The 17,316-nt window shown below is 45.2% G+C and overlaps 1 protein-coding gene across 1 annotated transcript; it reads left to right on the plus strand.

Moving 5' to 3' along the window:
• The first annotated feature begins 3,162 nt into the window (after positions 1-3,162).
• On the plus strand, positions 3,163-3,888 carry LOC133141528 (histidine-rich glycoprotein-like). Its single transcript, XM_061262097.1, has one exon. It carries the CDS (start codon positions 3,163-3,165, stop codon positions 3,886-3,888), a length of 726 nt encoding a protein of 241 aa, XP_061118081.1.
• Positions 3,889-17,316: the final 13,428 nt, after the last annotated feature.

Below are 17,316 nucleotides of genomic sequence, written 5' to 3' on the forward strand. Positions count from 1 at the left end.
TTACATGCTTCCCTTGAAGTACGGGGATCGCAGATGGCATTATTTGACCTTAAACGGAAGCGCATTAAGTAACATTTGCATAAGTGAGCAGCTCTTGAAACGGCAGAATGAACAGCAATGTTTGAGAGAAGCACTTCTGTTGCTGACAGCACTTTCACTGCTTCAGTTATCAGAGAATCACTGTAAACAAACTATTCTACCCTTCCCACAGGTTAATTAGCTAGCTGACAAACCTAAGACAGTAACCAAAGGCCTATGCTATCTGTAGGTTAACAGGACATTCAAGGGAAATCGAACAGCAATATCAATTACACAAATAAACACAAACAAGTTTCTCTGCCCAGTCTTAATTGGCTTAATGATAAGTTTTAGTTAGCAGCTAACATTAGCAGTTTTGAACACAAAAATGCCGCCCTTGATAAGAAGCTTTAACTTGCATTGCACTGACCATACACTGAATGTACCTGGTGATAAGTTGAGAAGTTAATAAAAAGTGCTTGCATAGCTTAAATGTCTGTTTTTGAAATTCACATGAGCCAGTGAACTTGTTTATCCTTACAAACCTATGTTTAGTGGACTAGATATGATCAATATACAGTACTATGTGTTGCCAGACACAGGTAGTGTATCTGTGTGTGTGTGTGTGTGTGTGTGTGTGTGCAGCTGGTTCTAGGCATGGTTAGCAAAGAAAGTTGCCTTAGGAACCATCTGTCGGCCTCAAACGGGTCCTCTTCCTGCCACCCCCACCCCCCCGGTCTGCAATCCCACCTCGGGCAAATAGGCTTGTGCTGTGCGTGTGTGTGTGTGTATGCGTGTGTGTGTGTGCGTGCGTGTGTACCTTTAAACTCTGCAGGTGAGACCGTGCCTGTCTGCGCTCTCCGTAACTGGCTGAGGAGGCAGGCCCAATGATCGCGGCTTACAGACGCAGTCGGACGTTCCAGGTGGGCAGGACGTGGGGGTGAAATGAATATGGAGGATTCTTTAAAAGGCCTGCAGCAGCACAGAGGCTCTGCGTCTGGACTGTAATGTACTGGCCCCCGAAGGCTGGGATTTGAATGCCACCTTCCCAGCGCTCATTAGCCATGCTGCTGCAGCATGCACTGGAGGCCTCAGGTGGGGGATTCAATTAAATGTGATTCCTCTCCGCTTCCTGCGCGAGGAAATTAATACTTCCTCAAAGATAAATGAGCCGTGGATCAGTGTTTATTTAACATTTGGAAACATTACTTGCCGGCGGATAGTACGTCTTAATGGACACACGCTGCCTCTTTCTTCATCCGCCCATGTTCACTGTTCTTACGATAATAATTTGGTTGTGTTACAGTATTCTGTGAAACAATGGCACACAAGACATAATACCATGCAGTGCATGCATGATGTCATGTTTACATATGATTTCCTGTTGGCTAAATGTGTTGCATTAAACCTAGGGCGCCTATTGTTTAGTATGTTGTCCCGCACAGCATATTCCTACAATACATATTACATTACATTAATGGCATTTGGCAGACGCTCTTATCCAGAGTGACGTACAATTGATTAGATTAAGCAGGAGACAATCCTCCCCTGGAGCAATGCAGGGTTAAGGGCCTTGCTCAAGGGCCCCACGGCTGTGCGGATCTTATTGTGGCTACACCGGGATTAGAACCACCGACCTTGTGTGTCCCGGTCATTTACCTCAACCACTGCGCTACCGGCCACTTCCTGAACAAAAAATAGGTTCACCTGATGTGGGCAGCATACCTTCAACCAGGGTGTCTCTGCAGACAACAGAACAAGCAATACAATCATTCGAAAGTACAGCAACTGACAATGCAAAATAATCAATTCTGATTTAGACCTCATGGAGAGACTGTCCAAGAAGTGTATGTAATAGATCTCTCTAGTGAGATTACCATCACCCAGGACAGGATGGCGGTATCCAATTTATTCAACACCAGAGTAATGCAATTCAGCACGGGAGAGACCCTGTCGAATGAAATGTTCAGAGACGGGGCTATAGCTATCCCCAAGACAAACTGCGCTACCGTGTTTGCAAATGTGAGCATAAAGTTCCCCAGAAGTCTCGCACGTAAAGAAGCCCACACTGGGGATGTAGAACATAAATGATGTTCTTAGAATGTTCTTCATCACCCCTTTGGGAACATCTTTATTGGACCTGGCATGAGAAAAGTGTCATTCCTTTGGGAGCCTGAGGCTGAGCATTGGCACATCTATATTTCCCTGAAGGGCATGTATTGTGGGATCTACAGGTGCACAAGGAGCTCTGTTCATACGGACTGAGAAGTTAAGGTTTATAGCCCTCCTATGTATGTTCAGACAGTTGGTTAAAAGTGCGACCAAGGCCATGGTTCAATGCGATTATATGCCAGGGATTGTATGAGCACATTTCTTTGTGTTGTTGGATGAAGTGGGGGAAAATGGAAACGGGGAGAGGGCTGGCTTTTGCATCCCGTGTGATGCAATTGGGATCCAGGGATATCCTGAAGTCTTTCTCCTGCAGGCAGGACTGAGCCATTAGTTATAGCACTTCGTCTCACAGGGCATTGCTGCTGGCTCAGCACAGCATGTGCATGTGTATGCGTGCGCATATCTGCCTGCGTGTGCGTGTGTGCTTTTTTGTGTGCGCATGTGTGCGTGTGTGTGTGCGTGCATGTGTGCACATGCGGGCGTGCGTGTGTGCAAGCATGTGTGTGTGTGTTTAACGCCGCAGTAAATCACATCCCCCAATCACCACAAACATAACAGGATATTGTATAATTAACAGGGCATTCAGCCGAGCAATGCTCAACGTTTCCTACCACTAAAGTGTACCAACCCCTGGTTCTACAAACCAAACTTGCCGTGAAGAATCAGCTGTAGTTCACTCTGATAATCACATAATGATCCTCTTCCTCTTTCCCTCCCACGTGCGCTCAGATGTCGGATGACTCCTCCGTTTTCCCGGGTCCCTCCCCCGAGCCCTTCCAGATGCGGAGGCTGTCGTGCCGAAACCTGCAGCTGCCCCCGCTGGCCTTCCGATTGGCCGAGCAGCAGATGGACTGGGACAGGACTCCTGACGCGGACCGCCCTCCCCGACCCACCAGCCTGGCCCTGCGTCCACCCCCCCTCATCGCCATAACCGCCGCCAGGTGAGCCGAGTGCTGAGAACATCGGCACTGTATGGGGGACTACAACACGTATCACCACTGTATGAGGGACTACAACACGTATCACCACTGTATGAGGGACTACAACACGTATCACCACTGTATGAGGGACTACAACACGTATCACCACTGTATGAGGGACTACAACACGTATCACCACTGTATGAGGGACTACAACACGTATCACCACTGTATGAGGGACTACAACACGTATCACCACTGTATGAGGGACTACAACACGTATCACCACTGTATGAGGGACTACAACACGTATCACCACTGTATGAGGGACTACAACACGTATCACCACTGTATGAGGGACTACAACACGTATCACCACTGTATGAGGGACTACAACACGTATCACCACTGTATGAGGGACTACAACACGTATCACCACTGTATGAGGGACTACAACACGTATCACCACTGTATGAGGGACTACAACACGTATCCCCACTGTATGAGGGACTACAACACGTATCACCACTGTATGAGGGACTACAACACGTATCACCACTGTATGAGGGACTACAACACGTATCACAACTGTATGAGGGACTACAACACGTATCCCCACTGTATGAGGGACTACAACACGTATCACCACTGTATGAGGGACTACAACACATATCCCCACTGTATGAGGGACTACAACACGTATCGCCACTGTATGAGAGACTACAACACGTATCGCCACTGTATGAGAGACCAGACAACACATATCACCACTGTATGAGAGACTACAACACGTATCACCACTGTATGAGAGACTACAGCATGTATCGCCACTGTATGAGAGACCACACAACACGTATCGCGACTGTCCTGCCGTATGAGGGGCAACACGAAGACTGACTCACAGTATGAGAGACTACATAATACGTATCATGACTGATGCGCAGTATGAGAGACTACATAATACGTATCATGACTGATGCGCACTATGAGAGACTACACAATACGTATCGCAACTGACCCACCGTGTGAGAGACTACACAATACATATCGCAACTGACTCGCAGTATGAGAGACTACACAAGACGTATCAAATACATATTTGTTTTTGTTTAAAGTACTGCTGAAGTAAGCTCTGTTGATATTGCATTGTGGAATTTAGCCGGTCATGACCGGATGGTGGGGTTTGTACTTTCAGTATTTCATGGGATTCCATTTTTTTGTATTTTTTAAATAGAAATGTTGTATTCAGATTTATGACTTTGTGTTGATGCTCAGTAAATACACTGACACTAAACCACCCTGTGACTAAGGACACAGCCACTGAAACTCATCCCAAGCACCTGCTCAATTCCTACACTAAACCAACCTCTGAGTCAGCGTAAAAATCCATCTTTTGTTTTTTAATTTAAAAACAACAACAAAAGCACAAACAATATCTCTATCCATGTTGCCTATGCTGTGGTAAACTGTACACACACAGCCCAGGCATGCATGTGTTATAATATTGGTCCCACCTGTGTGTAAAAAAAGCCATTGGGCTCAAAATTAGCTTGTGTTATTTTCCTTCGTCACAGACCGTATGTAGCCGGCTTTGTGTGACGGCAAACAGCGCAGAGATAGCCTGGCTGTCAGTCCAGTTCTCTGCCATGTAGTGTGAGTGGTCTTAATTGATACAGCTTTTTTGTTGTCTGTAACCTTTACTGATACGGCAATGAAGCCAGCGCTTGACATGCTGAAGATTTCAGACGCTGGCGAGCTCTATTAACGCCGCGGATGACAGTTACAAAGCTCTGCACTTTCATTAACAAACCTGAACCGGAGGCCGGATTGTTCGGCCGAATCGCTGTGTTTACTGCAACGGGTCATTATTTTTTATCTGCCATTCCAGGTGCATTGTCTCTGGCCCAATGTCTCCATTCTGTGGCTGCTGGCCAGTGCACAGTGGCAGTAATTCAGTTTGTGTCATCTACTTGGCAGAGATTTATTCATCATGGGAGAATCAAATGTGTCACATGAATTTTACTTCAATTTTAAATAAATTGGGTGACAGGTTCAGCATGAATCTTGATGCCATCAAATTTGATCCTGTGTCTCAGTTGGTATTAATACCTTAAATACCTGCTGAGAGGCAAGCTTTCTAAAACCACCAATAGGAACATAATTCCCATATTTGTCCTGCTTCCAAGTAACAAGTTCTCGTGGCATAACAATACATTTCTGTCATCTCACAGTTACCTGTGTGTGTGTGTTTGTGTCCTTGTGGGTGTGTGTGTGCATGTGGGTGGATCTAAGAGGGGTCTGAAATGAAGGATAATTCCCATGTCTCCTCAGTATGGGATAATGGGTCAAACGGACTTCCTCTTGACATTTTAGTTGTTCACCATCTTCGCCGGCCTCTCCCCTTTTCTGCTGCAGGTAAACTCAGTGGGCTCTGTGCTACCCCTCTGCTGTCTGATCTGATTGATGCTTGGGGCAGCCCACTGCTACAGTTCCCTAACACTCCTGTCCTTCATCGCTGCTTTCTGCTGCCGTCCTGTTGCTCTGCTGTCCTGATCCTGTCAGCTCCCGCAGGTGCTGCTACAAATACAGTACCCAGCATGCACCTGGCAAACACCTGTCACTTCATGCCTCTCAACATGAAGGGTGGTAGGAATATAATAATAATACTAAATGGACAATTTACACATCATTCTATGTGGACAAACACGCACTAATCCAATCAAATCCTGAGAGATGCAGTATTTCAGAAATGTGCTCTTCATTGCCGCCACACATTGTTTCAGGATTAAGAACACTCGCAACTTGTGCCTCTACTGTACACCACAATCTGCCCTGCCAGTCACAGAGAACCAGCTCACTTCACCCCAGCTAGCAGGAGAATGTCCGGGGGGCCAAGTCAGGAATAAAAGAGAAATCAGCGATGCCTTGCTGTTCCAATCAGAATCAGGTGCGGATCTCTCGCCTGAAGGCTCCCGTGAGAGCAGCCCCAAAAACTGACCCTTTCCTCTGGATGAAAGAGCCACTTAAATATGCAATATGTGAGACGCAATGCTCCGGTCAGGAAAAAGGGTCGGCATAGCAACATGGGCTGGGGTATCCATTATCCACCAGTCCCAGTTTCTCTACAAGGAGTGGGACACGTGTGAGGCATGGTACTTCCCCTCTCTTCAGACATGTTTGAGGATGACCTGAGGCACTCTAGTGGTCTAGTGGTCTAGGTCATGGACGGATGTGGGTCCCTAACATGGTCGCCGGTCCCCGGCAATTCCAGTTGGTCCTGATGAAACGCACAATGTTGTTGACTTAGCAAAGTCCACAGGCTGAAGACTTTTAGGAAGCAATGCTCGAGAACTCCATCCAGCAAGGGGCCAATCAGTCATTACTGCCTGTGCCAGAGGCTGCTGAGGTCTGCCTGGAGACCAAGACGAGACAGAGGGTTCACATCGAATAGGGTGCAGACAGCTTTTATCTGCTAATAACTGACAGAGGGAATGTTTCTGCTCATAGCTGACAGAGGGAATGTTTCTGCTAATAACTGACAGAGGGAATAGTTCTGCTAATAACTGACAGAGGGAATGTTTCTGCTAATAACTGACAGAGGGAATGTTTTTGTTCATAACTGGCAGAGGGAATGTTTCTGCTCATAACTAACAGAGGGAATGTTTCTGTTCATAACTGGCAGAGGGAATGTTTCTGTTCATAACCGGCAGAGGGAATGTATCTGTTTGTAACTGACAAAGGGAATCTTGGTTCTGTGAAAGAAACTATTGCCATTGACAGAGGAAGTAAAGGCAGGTAACGGCATATTTAATAGTTTTCACAGTTTTTTTTCTATATTCTTAATTATGTGTTTGTTTATTTCTGCCATTGAGAGTTGGCAGGCAAAATAGCTGCTTAATGCCATGCAGTAATTAATGTTTTGGAAAGCTCTGCTGTTGTACAATCTTCTAGAGGAGTAGGTGAATTTGGGAAATAACACCAATCCTGTCCAGGATGGTGGTTCAACCAGCGCCCTGTGGCTCTCCAGGGCCCTCATAATTTTATTCAGCAATAATACCTGGCATTAGGAAAAATATAAAGCAACCATGGGCAAATTCTTATTGCTTAAAAATAAATGAATAAATAAGAGAGAAATTAATTTCACTGAATATAAACACCATTTGCATAATGTGAAATTTAACACATAAAAGCGTGAGACCAGAGATGTGACCGGCACTTACTGGAGTGCATTTCAATTCCTCTCGATATTTGTATGACTATATCTGTGTGTGTGCACTCATATACAAATATGCTAATTGTGATTCTATTAATAGAAAATATTATTGCTGAGTTGTTTGACTCTGGAGAGGGTGGGGCTTCTGTTTAGGACTCTGGGGGGTGGGGGTGGGGGGTTAGGGACTCTGGAGGTTGTGGGGGGTGGGTATTATAGCTTACTGTAGCTTACTGAGTTCTCCATTCTGTGCATACTTGGTGTTTTGGTAGTTTGGAATTCTCAGTCCTATTTGAATGCTTAGTCCTGTTTAGAATGCTCGGTCCTGTTTGGAATGCTCAGTCCTGTGTGGAATGCTCAGTCCTGTTTGGAACACTCAGTCCTGTTTGGAACGCTTAGTCCTATTTGGAATGCTCAGTCTTGTTTGGAATGCTCAGTCCTGTTTGGAATGCTCAGTCCTGTTTGGAATGCTCAGTCCTGTTTGGAATGCTCAGATTTTCAGTGAAGGCTCTGGATGTCATCAGCTGCTGCTCCTTTTCACACCAGTTAACAAGTGGGGCTCATACAGACACAAGACTCAGATACAGAGACACGGGTGCTAACAATCTTAGTGTGGGTCAACAGAGCTCCTACTGCCTGATTTGACCAATTCAGTGCGATCATATATTTATTAATGAATGCAGTGTGATCATACATTCATAAATTAATTCAGTGTGATCATACATCTTGCGCCAAGAATTTTCATCTAAACTGTGTGAAGGAGGTGTCCGGTGACGGCCAGTCTGGGAGTTATTGTGATTCCAACAAAGGGTTGTGGGAAATATACAGACGTCCCTTGCAGACGCACTCCGTAGCGATTCCAAGCATCTGATGTTCTCCATGGGTGGAACTATGCCGTCTGCCAGTGTTGCTGCACATAGCTGTAGAGGAACGTCAGACAGGAACTCCCTTCTGTAACATTTCAGACCAGTCGGGGTGTGTGGAACCTGGATGCGTGTGTATCAGTTTGGGTGATTCATGTGGCGTTGTGTAATCAGTGCTCCCCCAATGTGACCCTTAAATGCTGCCAAGTGTCTTTGTCAGAGGCTGTTTCAAATGAGCTGTAAAAAAAATCATTTAAAATCTGGCAACTGTTGGATAATGAAGGCCATGAAGTGGCTAATTTCAGTGCGTTTGTTTCATTCTCGTTGTTTTAGGACGCAGTAGTGACTGCGGCCTTGATTAGTGCATGGGAATTGCACATTTTGGTTTAAAAGGCGTGGGGATGTGCTATTCATGCTGCTCGAGTTCTGTGCAAAATTTTACTGAGAAAATTCAGTTCCACAAATGGGGTTGAGTGAAATCGCGAAGACCGCACTTCTGTGGAAAGGGGAACACGGTGTGTGCGTGTGTCCGTGTGTCTGTGTGTATGTCCGTGTGTGTGTTTGTGTGTTCGTGTGTCCGTGTGTGTGTCCGTGTGTCTGTGTGTATGTCTGTGTGTTTGTGTGTCCGTGTGTGTGTCAGTGTGTGTGTCAGTGTGTGTGTGTGTGTGTGTCAGTGTGTGTGTCTGTGTGTATGTCCGTGTGTGTGTTTGTGTGTTCGTGTGTCCGTGTGTGTGTCCGTGTGTCTGTGTGTGTGTCCGTGTGTCTGTGTGTATGTCTGTGTGTTTGTGTGTCCGTGTGTGTGTCAGTGTGTGTGTGTGTGTGTGTGTGTGTGTCAGTGTGTGTGTGTGTGTATGTGTATGTGTTCTTGTGAGAGAGGGGGGAGAGTGAAAGAGAAACAACTCATTATTACATCATGCTAACCGTGTATTCATTTGAAATGGTATTTTTGTTTGTAGTATTTACAAATGTATTTTTTGACATGAAAGCATTTTGTACCTGAATTAGAGAGATAAAGTGAGAAGGAGGTACATTTGGATTTTTTAAACCGATAGAAACTTCCACTGTGAAATAAGTTAAACTTTGTAGAAGCCCACCGATGCTCCTCAGCTCTGCCCCCCAACCCCCACCCCTGTCCAATTACCCTCAACCCCACCCACCTCAGTCTAAATGACACCCTCGGTGTACCACACAAACCAGTATCCGTGCCCCCCGAGAGAAATAAAAGAGATTTAGCCCTTCAGCTTTCTGATATTGTCACATCAAGCCTACCCTCTTACACGCAGAAGGGGAGTACATCCATTTTCATTCATGCTTCCTCCACTTAATGGGACTATCACACTGTTTTACCGGAGTGGCAGGTTGTCAGTGGCAATAAACGGTCACGTGATCGTCTTATTGTCCCCTAAGCAACAAGGTCGCGGCAGCGGGTTAGATCCACTTCCCCTTTAGAGAGCACCGGGCGTGTTATAGAGGTGGGCGGCTTCCGAATGGAACTCAATGAGCCTCAAACAGTCCAAATGTCCACGGATATCTAGGAATACGAAGTTGCACTATTCAGGGCTGAACATCGTTAGCGCGTTTTTAAACTGTAAATTAATGGATGGTACCTACTTTACGTGTACTAGTTTTTAGTTTTTTTTTTTGAGAAATGTTACCACAATATCCATTGACAAACGGAGGACAAGCTTCGTACTTGGCAAAGCGACTGAAATGTTTTACGTTTGCGTTCTCTCAACTACAAGCATCTTTGGAAATTATATATAAAGGGCTTGTATGCTACTATTCGTTTTTTTTTGGGAGGCAAAATGTTGTGCAACATTATTGGTATCTAAACATTATGAAACATTATGTAAACGCACGAAGTGTAAACGCACTTTACAGAACTCGCCTATAAAATTACCCTGTAGGCTGTAAAATAAACTTTTAAAGTTTTTTTTATGTATTTTTATGGGGAACGGACTTCAAGACCATTTATGCAAATCAACAGCAAGAGCAGGTGAGCTGTCCTACTTTATGGATGTTTTTTAAAATGTTTATTTTTATTTTATTATTGGCGTTTAAGATATAAGTTACAATAATACAGGATAACGGCTATAACCACAATCGGACACGCTTTGTTGGAACTGGCGCTTGCGCTGCATGTCGTACCCGTGGCGCGCGCAGAGATGGATTCTGCCAGTGCAGAAGTGTCAGCATCCCTCGCTGTCAGTTGTGGCGGTAGCAGCAGCACGGGCAGCAGCAGTGGAAATGCGAACGCTCCTAAACATTTGTGGAGACAGAAGCAGCAGGAGCCGCTCCCGCGCAATCATCCACTCCACTATCCGCCCGGAGCGAAGCATCACCACAGGGTGAGACCGAGAGGATTTTCGGACACGGAGAAATACTTGAGCGCCAGGAACATGGATCGGACCTACGCCGTGGACACCGGACACCGACCCGGGTTGAAAAAATCCAGAATGTCATGGCCGTCATCTTTTCAGGGACTTAGACGGTAAGCGTTCCTGTGTATGTAGCCTATTATTCGAAATAAAATAAAAAGTAAAAAGGGGTGCATGAGTATAACGTTGAGGGTCACACCTTGCTTTCCAGGTGTGACTGGCACAGTATTGGACCAAGGATAGTAAGTAAGGATATTGAGTGAAAAGGAAACAGATGTGGAATTTAAACTTTGCTATCAGTGCAATTTCACACTGAAGGGAGTGTGGTGTCTGTGTCGCTCTTGTACCGAGAAGCGCTTGCGCTCATTATGAAACAGACCTCTCCTATTGCAACCTTGAAACATGAATATATTGGCAAAAAATACCAGTTTTGTCTAATTTAAATAATGTAACGATGACATTTTATATATTGGTCGATATTTAAAAAAAATAATTCAAATGGAAAATTCAAATGGGCACAGTTCTTTCATTAGTGCAGTTTTAAATGCCTTGTTGTCATTCACAAGCAAAGGACAAGTATGCCTTTTACAGTAAGTTTTGCGCGATATAAAGAAAAGCCATTCGAGCTGCCCATCACAAGCCATGAAGCAGAAAACACAACAGGACGATTAAGAGCCCCACCGAGTATGCTGCTGGGGTGGTGAACTATGTGCAAATTACGGACGGCATTGCTATATGTCTGTGATTTCTGTGATTAAAAACATAATTTCACATCGATAACGGCAATGCAAATATCACCTGTGTCGTTTTCATCTGTTTAGTCCCGTGTGCGTACTGGAATTAATTTATAAAATTAATATTCGTTTTGAAACGGGAATCTGCATTTCGCCCACTTTGTGCTGTCAGAAAAGTAATTGGTTCTGTCTAACTTGTGGACTGCGTGCGAGCGTTCGTGCGTTTACGCCCGCGTGCGAGCGTTTTTGCCTCTGTGCGTTGACTCGCGCGTGCGGACTTGTCCGATTATTCCAACAACTCATAATAAACGCAACCATTATGTATTGAGTTATTGATTGCACTAATAATTACACAAGGAAGCTCGACCAAGCCTTTTAAAGGGAATATACAGTGATTGTTTTGGAATTCCTTTGTTGATGGAGACATCTGAGTTGTGTAAGACCTGCATGCACGTGTTCAGAAGGGCACTATGTAGATGCATGTGTCACACAATTTACAGTGCCTTGCACGGTTGAACGAAGGGGCGGGTGGGAGGGGCGACATTGGGGACCTTTCCTTGATTAAACGCACAGTAGAACCTTATGGGTGGGCGTGTTTATTTAGATTGGACCTCTATGTATACCGTTTTGATGTAAGTATGTTTGTCCTAGTTTTTCATAAATATGTCAAATTTGGGAAAATATCCAAATTGCTAAGCCACTTACTTACTTATTTGATAGGACAGGAATTGTGACGGAAGATGTTAGAGCAGGGTGTGTGTTCCGATGAGCCCAGGTCTTCCGTGTCTGAGCTCAAACGCCAGGTGAAGCATGTTATTGTCTCCTCCCCATACAGTAGCTCACATGTCCTGATTGTCGTTCCACCTTGAATTGCCCCCACAACAGTAAGGCCTCCCTGGAGGGCATGTTGCAGTTAATTTACTGGCACGTCAGAGCCCCCCCCCTCCCCTCCGTATTGATTGGCTGGCCCGAGGGCCTCGCAGGGCGGATGGTGCGGCCTCGCGATCCGAACGTGAATTTCCTGGACGTGGACTGTTCCGTCACTCGGAATGCTGACTTGCCGATCGATGACGCCCGTTTTGCGCTGTGCCTACTGTGTCCTTCTACTGTGCCTACTGTGTCTACCTGCGGAGTCGTGTGACGGGGGGATTGCTGTGTGTCTGTCTTACCCTGAGATCCTCACTGTAGCTGTGTGTGTGTCTTACCCTGAGATCATCACTGTAGCTGTGTGTGTGTCTTACCCTGAGATCATCACTGTAGCTGTGTGTGTGTCTTACCCTGAGATCATCACTGTAGCTGTGTGTGTCTTACCCTGAGATCCTCACTGTAGCTGTGTGTGTGTCTTACCCTGAGATCATCACTGTAGCTGTGTGTGTGTCTTACCCTGACATCATCACTGTAGCTGTGTGTGTCTTACCCTGAGATCATCACTGTAGCTGTGTGTGTCTTACCCTGAGATCATCACTGTAGCTGTGTGTGTCTTACCCTGAGATCCTCACTGTAGCTGTGTGTGTGTGTCTTACCCTGAGATCCTCACTGTAGCTGTGTGTGTGTCTTACCCTGAGATCCTCACTGTAGCTGGGGCTGGCTGTGTGTGTCTTAAACTGAGATCCTTACTTTAACTGTTGATCACTCACTGGGAATACAGAGTGGTGCATGACAGACCAGTTGAGCTCTGTATGCACTGTGTAACATAAAAACATTTTGAATAATTTGTTATTTAGCTGACACTTTTATCCAAAGTGACTTACAGTCGATTAGACTAAGCAGGGGACAATCCCCAACGTTCCAGGTCCCTGTCATGTACCAGTAGGCTACAGGCTGCTTCCGTTCATCCTCAAGACTTCTGTCCCCTAATTATGCACGAGGTCAGTAATGTAAATATCGATTACTTGTTCTCTTGGTTCCTTTAGTGCACCGGCATTCACAGCTCACTGAAAATACTGAGGATATGTGATATTTACAGAGTGTCTCACAGTCGACTCCTGACAGCTGAAAGTGATTGTATGATGTGTAGCATTCAATTTTGGTTATTCGTGCAAAGCCCTTTGCTACATGATGTAATATATCTGCAAGGATGCAAGAGACCACAAAGACAGTGGAAATGCTTAAGTCGTTTAAAGAGCACCAAGAAAGGCGGGAAACACAAACTTAGGCGAACAGGGGTATACATTTTGATTCATCATGTCATCGTCCAGACAGGTTGGCAATGGTTCCTGCCGGGAATGCATCTGTTGATCATACTGGCTTGGATTCAACCGTCATTTTCAACTTCCAGCTCATAAATACGTACCTTTTCCTTTTTGTGCAGAGTCGGTTTGTGTGTCTCAGTGAAGGATATATGTTGATTGAATGCAGGCTGTTGGTGAGGTTGCAGGTTTTCAGCTAATGAGGCCGGGGGCTTTTAACAGCATTAAAAGGGTAGCGTTGATGAGGCTGCCTGCCAGGGGCATTTTGCCCACCGCGCTGAAACATTTCTTTAGGAAAGGGAATCAGAGACTCATCCAGACTCTTCCAGAAGCTTCACTGCCAAGCCATAAAAGCAGCTCTTAAACAGGAGCGCCTCTAAAATGGGAGTTTTAGGATGGCTCCTCGGTGTTGGGGAGGATTTTGGGTGGAACACAGAAAGTGTAGAGGTTGCACTGAAGGCAAAGCCAGGAGGAAAGGCGCCATTGCACCTGCCAAATGAGCACTGTGGCTGTGGTTGTGGTTGTGTTTGTGGGCATTGGTGTTCATGGTTATGGGTGTAACTGTGGCTGTGGCTGTGGGCGTTAGTGTTCATGGTTATAGGTGTGGTTGTGTTTGTGGGTGTGGCTGTGGGCATTGGTGTTCATGGTTATGGCTGTGGCTGTAGCTGTGGGCGTTAGTGTTCATGGTTATGGGTGTGACTGTGGCTGTAGCTGTGGGCATTGGTGTTCATGGTTATGGGTGTGACTGTGGCTGTAGCTGTGGGCGTTAGTGTTCATGGTTATGGGTGTGATTGTGGCTGTGGCTGTGGGCATTGGTGTTCATGGTTATGGCTGTGGCTGTAGCTGTGGGCGTTAGTGTTCATGGTTATGGGTGTGACTGTGGCTGTAGCTGTGGGCGTTAGTGTTCATGGTTATGGGTGTGACTGTGGCTGTAGCTGTGGGCGTTAGTGTTCATGGTTATGGGTGTGACTGTGGCTGTGGCTGTGGGCATTGGTGTTCATGGTTATGGCTGTGGCTGTAGCTGTGGACGTTAGTGTTCATGGTTATGGGTGTGACTGTGGCTGTAGCTGTGGGCGTTAGTGTTCATGGTTATGGGTGTGACTGTGGCTGTAGCTGTGGGCGTTAGTGTTCATGGTTATGGGTGTGATTGTGGCTGTGGCTGTGGGCATTGGTGTTCATGGTTATGGCTGTGGCTGTAGCTGTGGACGTTAGTGTTCATGGTTATGGGTGTGACTGTGGCTGTAGCTGTGGGCGTTAGTGTTCATGGTTATGGCTGTGAATCTGTGTGTGGCTATGGGTGTGGCTGTGGCTGTGGGTATGGCTATTGGCATGGCTGTAGACGTGGCTGTGGTTGTGGATGTGGCCAAGGCTAATCAGGTGGCTCATCTGTCTAAGCTCTTCCTGTTGCTCGGCCATAAGTGCTAAAGCTGAGATCCAGCAGCGTTGTAATTACTGCAGCCTTTCATTCTGCACGCTTCTGCAGAAGGAGTGATCAGACCGGTCTCTCCCGGCAGTTTGACCTGGCACAGGAATTCTCCCGGCTCCCGCCTCCCGGCTCCCGGCTTCCCCCTGGACACCCTGTGCACCTGTTCCTTTTTCTCAGATCGATGCAGCAAAGAACCATTTCTTGTCACAGACAGTATATATAATATATAACAATGTATCAGATAATACAATGTAATACAACCATTTTATAGAATTGAAATATAGTATAGAACAGAACAGGATCAGGTTGTTACTCCAGCCACACTGCACAATAAATGGTCATATTTTATTAAATAACTTTGCTGAAACCTTCATACAACCTTCATATTCAGAATTTAGAAGAGAAATTGCATTGACCTTCCAGTCCTGCAGATTTAACATGGATAGTGATAAACCTCAATGGGACTAAACAATCTGTCACTGGTGCAATGGGAATATTTTTTATGTTTGCATAGTAAAAAATGTTTTTACGGTTTGCAGTGCTGACCTTTTATTCACAAGATGTGAAATGGCATACTCAGCATGGAAGAACATGAGTAGTGTCACTGAATAAGCAGTAGTCATGAAGTGTGTTCAAGCTATTGTGCAATTCAGAATAATGACTTAAGGAGCATATAGGCAGAACATAAAAGCACATGTTTCTTTTATCCTGGAGTGGCAGAATACTATCTTCATAACCTCATTCACTCATAATTTATGTCCTTGAAAATATACTTGACTGGATGAGGTTGATGTGACACAATGTTCAGAATTATTACTTGGTAAAATGCAGTGGATATTTTTTATTTCATATCAGAAAATTTGTATTTTCATATACAGTACCCTCCGATTTTTTGTTTATTTTTTCTAGTCCCACCACCCCTTTGGGGGTCAGCTGAATTCATTCAGTTATAATATATTTGTGTATGGACCCCTTCAAACAGGTAAATCCCCCACCCTGACAACCATAACAAGACAATCCCCCACCCTGACAACCATAACAAGACAATCCCCCACCCTGACAACCATACCATGACAATCCTGCTCCCTGACAACCATACCATGACAATCTTCCACCCTGACAACCCTACCATGACAATCCCCCACCCTGACAACCATACCATGACAATCTTCCACCCTGACAACCATGCCACGACAATCCCCCACCCTGACAACCATACCATGACAATCCCCCACCCTGACAACCATAACTTGACAACCCCTTTGCCCACACACACACACACACACACACACACACACACCCAACAGTCCAAACCGAAAAGGCAGACAAAAAACCAAAAAAAAAAACCTGTCTGTCATTATATACAGTTAGCCTGCTGTACTCTTGTACAGTGTCACCCATCCACCTGCGCTCTAATGTTTTACAGAGGGCTTAAACCTCTCTGTCCTTACAGCCTCCACAGATTATGACTATTAGTATGTTAACTATTATTTGGGTGTTATTTCTTTGAATGCCCAACAGCACAATGTAAACTGACTACAGTAGGGAGAAATCCAGCCCTGACCCCTGTCCAGAAAATACCTTCAAATGCAGTACCGAAATAAATGTCCCACTGGCCTCTTCTTGGCAGAATCTACATGAGTGTGACTCTTCAAATCCCCTAATGCTGAGCATCTTTTTGGTGGCCAAAAATGTATATTTTAGTTTAAACTGAAAGAGTCTTATAGATGAGTTAATTGTTGTTTTGAAAATAAAAGTAAACACCTGATTCCATGGAATCGTAAGATCTGTTTTAAAGAATCTAAAATAAAAGTGTTAAATAAAATGATATGTTATGATATGTTTATGTTTTAGTCCAGTTATAATTGTTGATGAGTGGTCTGCAGACCAGCACCTGGCCACATCCTGTATCATTTCTGTCTTTCATTTCTGTAGTAGGCTGCAATTAGTTGATGTGGTATGGCTGCAATTAGTTGATGTGGTATGGCTGCAATTAGTTGATGTGGTATGGCTGCAATTAGTTGATGTGGTATGGCTGCAATTAGTTGATGTGGTATGGCTGCAATTAGTTGATTAATAAAGTCTTAATTAACCTTCCTTATTTACAATGCTTTTATAAAAAGTTGATTAGACTAAGCAGGAGACAATCCCCCCCTGGAGCAATGCAGGGTTAAGGGCCTTGCTCAAGGGCCCAATGGCTGTGTGGATCTTATTGTGGCTACACCGGGTATCGAACCACCGACCTTGCGTGTCCCAGTCATTTACTTTAACCACTACGTTGCAGGCTGCCCAATATGGCCTGTCGCGAATGGATATGTTAGGAAGAATAAGCTGTGAGAGTGTGGGATGTTGTAGCAAGGGAAGCAGTCCCCTTTTGAACGTTGGGTGGACATTCTCTAATTGTCT

The sequence above is a fragment of the Conger conger genome, chromosome 12 (genome assembly GCF_963514075.1).
Source record: "Conger conger chromosome 12, fConCon1.1, whole genome shotgun sequence".
In the NCBI taxonomy this organism is placed as follows: Eukaryota; Metazoa; Chordata; class Actinopteri; order Anguilliformes; family Congridae; genus Conger; species Conger conger.